The following is a 7,909-nucleotide window of genomic DNA, read 5'->3' on the forward strand; positions in this document are numbered from 1 at the left end:
TGATTTTAAGATATCTCAAATATGGTGTATCAGCTCTCTTCAGAAGTATACAAAGTACATTGATTTGTTTACTTAGAAATATTTTATATTTGAGGGCTAGCCCATGGCTCACGTGAGAGAGTGTGGTTCTGATAACACCAAGGCCACGGGTTCAGATCCCTATATAGGGATGGCCGGTTAGCTCACTTGGGAAAGCGTGGTGCTGACAACACCAAGTTGACAGTTAAGAACCCCTTACTGGTCATCTTTTTAAAAAAGAAAAATATTTTATATTTATAAAATGGAAAATTTTATTCAAAACTAGAGGAGCCAATTTTGATAAAGCAACAAAATCTAGGATAGAAACAGGTGTCCATATCTTTTGCAAATGTTGATCAGTTAAAGAAACAAGATATATACAATGTGTAACTAAAATATATAATATGTAATTACATACCATTAGTTCCTTTAAAAGAACACCATTATTGAAAATCTGAATAATTATGTAATTTCTTAATTTAGCAGGACAGTTTCTTTTTTTCAGTGTTCATACCCTTTATAAAATGACAGTCTCCTTTCTTTATCCTTATTTGCGTAGTCCTAAAGAAACATTAATTTGTTTAGAGAACTGAGAATTGATGGTTGCATGCCAGGGATTGGTTTACTTTTTGTTCAAAGGTTTCTCTTAGGTAAAACACTTTAGAAGAGCCCATATTAGTACACACAGAACATACAGAGCATGCTATCAATAGAGGAAACAACAGAATCTTTTCAACCCTGCATTCTCAAATTTCAGGAAATAACAGAATCCACAGACAAAAACAGCTAACACAGGAACCAGATTCCAGCTGCCAGTGGTGGCTGACTGGGACCCAGTTTCTGACATCTGCCACCTGACTGAAATGACTTAATGGTCAGACAAAAAAATTAAAACTCACATTCAGTCACTGCTCCCACCATTGTAGACAATTGGGATGCTTATTCACAGTCAGATCTGGCCAACAACCAGATTTAGTATGTAAAAGCCAGAGAGCTCATACACACATGTGAGACTAACCAGAGGAGCCGAGGAAAGGGGAGCCAAGAGCTCAGAGGGGTCCAAGACTGGGCACGGTATGCTGTCAGCCTACTTGTTTCTTTGGGTTCAAACAGGAAAACTGTGTCTCAGTGGAACCTTCAGGAATAACTGTCAAAGAAAAGCTCAGAGTTTTTTAGGAAAAAAAAAGTTTACTTGTAAAGAGTGCAAGGGAGTCATACTTAGAAGAGCTGGATCACCAAATACAAAATGTCACAGGTATTGAAAGGAAAAAAACCAAGATTATCAAGTGTATTAGTCCATTTTTGTTGCTTATAACAAAGTACACTGAACTGGGTGATTTATAAAGAAAATGAAATTTATTGCTTACAGTTTCTGAGGCTGAGAAGTCCAAAGTCCATCTGGTGGTGGCGACAGTGGACCCAGGGGTCTCACATTGCAAGGTGGTGGAAGCAGAGAGAGCAAAAGGCAGACTCCCTTCTTCTTTTAAAGCCCTCAGAACCACGCCCCTGACCACCATTTTGAATCCATTCACTACTGCACGGTCCTACAATCCAATCACCTCTTCAATGCTCCACCTTTCAATTACCGTTGTAGGATTTCCTATCCTCTTAACAGTCACAGTGGGGGCATATTTCTAATACATAAAACTTGCAGGACACAATTCAAGCTTCAGTGAGTTTTGGGGTACCTAATTTAGTCCACTACATCAAGTTTACACTTGTCTGTTCTTGGTGGATAAACAGCCACTTTCTTTTGTGATTATTTTATCTTGAAAGGTCATGACATGCCTTTTAACATCAGCATAGCAAAAATCAGAGACAAAAGTGTTTTTAGGGAATCCATGTTTGTGGGAAATATTTATTAACATTTTATTATTTGGGGGACCAGAACCAGTCAGAATGAACAGTTATTTTTGGTTTATTTAAGTACAAAATGGTTTTCTTTTTAAAATTGTGTTGTGTGAAGTACTTGATCATATTGAAAGCAGGTCAAACTCAGTTTTTGTATTCTGTAATATTGAGTCCATCCTTAACACCTTTAAAATCCACTTTCTCTCAGTAGTACTTATATGTCCACTGAGCTAAAAAGAAAAAAATTTTTTTAATTTTTTAATGGAGGAATAAGTTTAAAAGTTCATAGTTTATGTAAACTTGACACTAGCGTATTAACTGTTGTGATCTAAAGTGCCAGAAAACCAGATTAGACTAGACTCCTGATATTCAGACTGATATGTATCTCAAAAAATGGCAGTCAGACCACTGTCTGCTACTTTTAGATGTTTTTGCCTTAGTCTGTTCGATCTTTCCAGTAGTTTTGTAAAGTTGCCACTATGCTCACATCTCTTCTAAATTTGACACATATTTAGAAAATAGGGCCTGTTATTTAAAATGTAAACTTATCCTCTTCAAAGCATAGCATATTTAAATGTCATGGTATTTGTCATTTTTGACCCTGCGTACATCTATTTTAAGGTAGGAACTTTTCAGAATTTTAGCAAAGGCACTTCTAAGTGGTGGTAGATGACAACAGTAGTTTGTTGTCCTAAGCCATGTATACTTCCTCAACTGCTGTGTTACCTACCACTATATTCAGTTGTCTTTCTTTGCATAAGATGTACTGTAAAATTAAGTATAAGCTGTTTAAAGCAGTTATTGTGTCTTGTGAAAGATCCTGTTTTGACAGTCATATTTATCTGGAATGTTGATGTGCTGGTCTCTAAATTTGATTTCAGTCCAAAAGAATATCCGCTAAGGATGCCTTAGCCCACCCCTACCTAGATGAAGGGCGACTACGATATCACACGTGTATGTGTAAATGTTGCTTTTCCACCTCTACTGGAAGAGTTTATACCAGTGACTTTGAGCCTGTCACCAATCCCAAATTTGATGACACTTTTGAGAAGAACCTCAGTTCTGTCCGACAGGTTAAAGGTGAGTGTCTTTTTTGGCCTTTGGCCAGGCAAGACAACTAGTAACATACTTGATTATTTGGCCATGAAGAATTGAGATCTGGATGGTGTCCAAAGCTCCTCCGTATGTTTATTTTACAACCATGCATGTAGCTCTCTGTCCAGGGCATATATGCCAAGAAAGCTATGTGTCTTATAAAAATGCTTACTTAATATTACATCCAGGGGAAGGTGAGTCAGAAAAATGAATATTTTGTTCTGATTTTCAAAGTCTATTTAGTGAATGTGACTCAAAATATATTTAATATGGATTCACTGTGTCATTTCGTTGAATGAAACATATTGGACATCTTTATATAACATACCAAATTTTTAAAAAAGATAAAAATCCGCTGAGGGAATCATTCATTGGATGATGAGAAGAGAAGGAAATTTCTGAAAGTTTACTTATGAAATTTCATGGCACGATTGCCTATTGGGATGGTATGGGGGTAATGACATTCAAAATTCTGAATGATTTTATTGTCTGCTCTAGGGTATTTTAGAAGAGAGGGTAGTCCCCAAAGTAACCAACCCAAGACTATTATGTACCTAAACACCAACTGAGGTTTTTAAGTGATCTTCAAAAAGACAATTACCAGTAATTCAGAAGAGTTCAACCATAAAGCCAAACCTGTGGAGTCTCTCAAATTTCTAGACCATTTTACTCTTCCCACTGATGGAAGTCCATGCAAAGTCACCATTTGGTTTTTTGCTGTGTTTAGCAACAACTGTCACTTTGGTTTTAGGAAAGTTCAGCTGGATTGTGCTAGATAGATGTGTGTGTGTGTGATTTAACTAAACCAGTAGGAAATGCTATTCAGATGCTGGCTAGAGTTAGCTGAGAATCCACTGCTCCCAAGCCCGCAAATTGGCATGGGTTGTATGATGTTTGTTTTCTCCACAGAAATTATTCACCAGTTCATTTTGGAACAGCAGAAAGGAAACAGAGTGCCTCTCTGCATCAACCCTCAGTCTGCTGCTTTTAAGAGCTTTATTAGGTAACTATAAATATAATTCTAACACTCTTGTTAGAATTTAAAAGATTCCTTCATGATTTTTGTTTTTATTTAGATTAGATAACAGATAAAAGGCTCAACAAAAAGTTTCTATTATGAGCTTTACCTTTAGTCAAAAGTATATTAAAAATGTAAAAATCAGTTTTTGCACTGGTGCCAGTTCACTGTGGTTGCTTTAGCAATTATTTTTTCAGATGACCCATGATCCTGATCACGTACATGGTGGTCCTACTGCTGCAGCAGTATGGCAGCCACTTGCCCTGGAGTTAGACATGGTCATCTTGGTTCCCACTACCATTCCCACCTACTTAATAATAACTGTGAGCAAGAACATTATTTTTTACAGGTGGACTGCTGGTTGGTGTGGCCTATCTAGAGGAGAAGCCAACAGGCTTATTATGGTAGAACTGTGAACCTACTTTGGAACCTAGCAAGCATCTCTCTTTATCCTTTCCTTCTCTTGATCTCTTTTTCCCCTAACTCTTTGTATCAATCTTTGTCCAGTCAGGAGAAAGAAACCAATCCAGTAATATGATTGGGGAACATTTAATAACAAGAATTGTTAACTAGGAAAAGACGGTTAACTACTAAAAGGCAGAAAAGAGGTTTCAGAAGAGTACTGAAGTAGCAAATGCAGAAAGCAGCTACTCCCTGACTGAAGGGAGAGTAAACAAGAAAGAAATGAAGAACTTTAAAGAGGCCCCTTCACCCAAAGACCTCTTTGGAGAGGATATGGCTACCACAGTAACACACAGCAAGAGGGTGGCAAAGAAACATGTGGGCAGAACTGGTCCATCAAAGAGGCTTGTTGGGTTGCAGAGGAACTTGCTAGAGTGCTTGGGTAGACCAAAGCTGGGCCTTCCACATCAAAAAAAAAAAAAGCAAAACCAAAAAATACAGAAAGCACACCAGAACCAGGAAGGGAAGCTACTTCCTGATGCTATAGCCTTGCAGTGCCCTTCCATCGCCCTCTGTTGGCAAAGGTTAACATTAAGCCAGGTGACAAAGGAGAACCATGAACAGGGTCTGGCTCCAGTATCACAAAGCAGGACAAAGAGGGTGGATTTGGATCTGAGAGGCCACAGTTTCCTTTCTTCTCCACCTTCCTTGCTCTCTCTCCCTTTCCCCATTCCCTGCTTCTTTTCCCCTTTCCTACATTATATTGAAGTTGTTTGAATTTGTTAAAACAAAGTCAAGAATTTTTGTTTAAAATTTGTAAGTTCAGGTGACTTTCATCTCTTCCATGTAATTTTCTGTAGAAAGAAGTAATTAAGTTGCATTTTTACTTTTCTGTGGTTTTAAATTACTTTGTTTTGATATTTTCCCCTAAGAGTCAGTGGCCCAGTCAATTACATATTTTAGCACCTTTCACGTGCAAATCATTCACTGTCCTGGGCCCTGGGGAAGCAAAGTAGTTACACCCTTCAAGTTTACAATTTAATTAGCAACCTTAGACAGACATGGGAAGTAACCAGTAACAGATCTGCTGATAACAAATGCTAAATGATTATCCATACTACTCCATTAATACTTGATGAAAGAATGCTTATGAGACTCATTCAAAACAAGTCCCAACTTAAAATCACTGTATTTTGAGAGACTACTTTTAACTGGATAATTCTGCATCCTTTAAAGGTTATTTTCCTAATCGAATATAGACATTATTATTGATAATAGCTGCCATTTACTTTACACTATGAAGTAGGTACCCTGGAAAACACTTTACATGCATTATCTCAATTATTCATCACAGTATCCTGTGAGGTAGACAGCATTATCCCTTTCCAAATGAGTAAATATTAAGGAACTTGCTCAGTGCCACAGAACTGGTAAAAGTGACATGTTTTCAAGCCCATGTACATTAGCTGCTGTACCATACTGCCTCACTATAGATAACATATCCTTAAATAAACAATTTGGAACAAATTCAACTTTAGAGAAGTTAAAGAAACAAAAATCTTGAAACGGACTTCACAATTTTTTTTAAAGGAGAGGAAAAGAGGCAGAAGTGAATTGCCCTTTTGCCCATTGTGGTGTTACTACTAATTTCACCATCTCTCCGTTCTCTTCTAGTTCCACTGTTGCTCAGCCGTCTGAGATGCCCCCATCTCCTCTGGTGTGGGAGTGACAGTGGAAGATAATGTACTACTGAAGATGTAATGTAGCTTTCCACTGGAGTCTGGGATTTGCAATTCTGGAGGTTAATCATGCTTGTACTGTAATTTTACTAATGAAGTTTTAAATTAACAACCACTACTTGTATGATATGAATAATATTTAGAAATGTTACTAGACTTTTAATCTTGTAAAGTGGTTGTGCTTTTAGAAGAAAAATATTTTACCCAGAGTTGCACATGTTTTATGAATTTAGTGCAGCTGTTATGGCTCACCTCAGAACAAAAGAGAATTGAACCAAATTTGGGAGTTTGGGGTTTTGTGTTTTGTTTTGTTTTGTTTTGTTTTTTCTTTTTTAAAATGAAGTGAGATTGTTCACACACACACACACACACACACACACACACACACACACACACACACACACACACACACACACACAAAGGACAGTCATACATTTTGATATTTGAGCCATTCCTAAAGATTTGGGGTTTTCTAAAACAAAAGAATCTAGAAACCTTGCCTGTGACCAATCATGGAGCCACGTGAGCTGATCGTGGCTGCACCTGGGGGAGGGGGGTAGGGAAGAGGGGCATGCCACCTAATGATCAAGCCCTATAATTAGCTTCTCATTAGAGCTGTGATGGTGATGTGTGCTGTCTAAAATCCAATGTTGTGGGTAGAGAGAATGAGTTTGTGACTAGAAGAGACAAAACTTTTGTTTTCCTTACCCAGTATAAATATATACATATATATTTAATCTATTTTTATTAGAAGTTTTTCTGCTCTTTCTTACATAAAAGAACCCCACGCATGCATCTTTCATGTGTGTAAATAATTCATTTCTGGGCTAATTTCAAAAGAATCCCAACATTACTGTATAGAGAGAGAACTAGCTTGCACATTTTAGGTCTGTGAAATTTTGTGAGACTTTTCCTGCACTGGACAGTAAAAAATAATAAATAAAAGACAAAAACAAATTTTAAAAAAGATTTAAAGCCACCAAAAAAAAGGCACATAGGGAATTATGTCAAATGTGTTCGTGTCCTTAGGCAAAGCTGTGGGAGTCTTGAAATGTCACAGTAGTAAATAACTTATTACTTTTTGACAAATTCTTTTTTTCTGTTGGAACACTGAATTCTTCTGTGCATATGTATATATGAATACAAATTGAAGGCCTCTACCTCCTGGAGTTATACAACTTGGCTTGTTTACCTCCACATGCTGATGATGACTATTTTTTTTTTTAAGTTCAATGTGGAGACTTGAAACTTGAATGTCCCTTCCAACTTTTATATTAAAAATAAAAAGACAAGAAAATTGAAGATCGTTTTTCACCTGTACAAGGAATACTAAAGGATCGTCTTAAAATTGGTCTAGGAAAAAACCTTGGTGTGTGTTATGGACAATTAACTGTTAAAGTTATTGTAAGTTATCTGTATTTAGCAGAATATTTTCATCTTGAGTGATCTGAGCTGAATTTGAAGACTATTAATAAGTTATGTTTGGAAGTTTTAACTTCAATGAAGTAATTATTTGCTGTGAAAGAAACAAACATTGAATTACTAAACAAAGATGGTGCAATATCTTTGTTTTTTTTTTATGAGGCTCCTGAGAACCTACCCAACTGAAGCATTTCAATTCACTTGAATGAGAAACGTGTTTAGTATCAAAAGAGCCCAAGAAGACACTGGTGTGAAAGGTACAATCTCAGAGGTTGGTCAATTACCGTGGCACACTTTCTGGTCACTTTGTACAATGTAGATTTGAAGTACAGTGGTGAAAACATTAAATGTGACATTTGAAAAA

At 36.8% G+C, this 7,909-nt stretch overlaps 1 protein-coding gene across 4 annotated transcripts in view; it reads left to right on the forward strand.

Annotated features, from left to right (window-relative positions):
* Positions 1–7,909, forward strand: part of NLK (nemo like kinase) — a 156,285-nt gene extending 148,376 nt beyond the window's left edge. Inside the window, exons 9-12 of one of the 4 annotated variants that reach the window (XR_010024606.1) lie at positions 2,751–2,949; positions 3,874–3,967; positions 6,059–6,185; positions 7,352–7,909. Coding sequence is in view for 2 of the 4 variants with exons in the window: in XM_063110630.1 (XP_062966700.1) it covers positions 2,751–2,949; positions 3,874–3,967; positions 6,059–6,113 (348 nt within the window). In the remaining 2 variants the exon portion in view is untranslated. Of the gene's footprint in view, positions 1–2,750; positions 2,950–3,873; positions 3,968–6,058 lie in introns of all 4 variants that reach the window. The other 3 variants (XR_010024607.1, XM_063110630.1, XM_063110631.1) reach the window with 3 other exon arrangements.

The sequence above is a fragment of the Cynocephalus volans genome, chromosome 10 (genome assembly GCF_027409185.1).
Source record: "Cynocephalus volans isolate mCynVol1 chromosome 10, mCynVol1.pri, whole genome shotgun sequence".
Taxonomy (NCBI): Eukaryota; Metazoa; Chordata; class Mammalia; order Dermoptera; family Cynocephalidae; genus Cynocephalus; species Cynocephalus volans.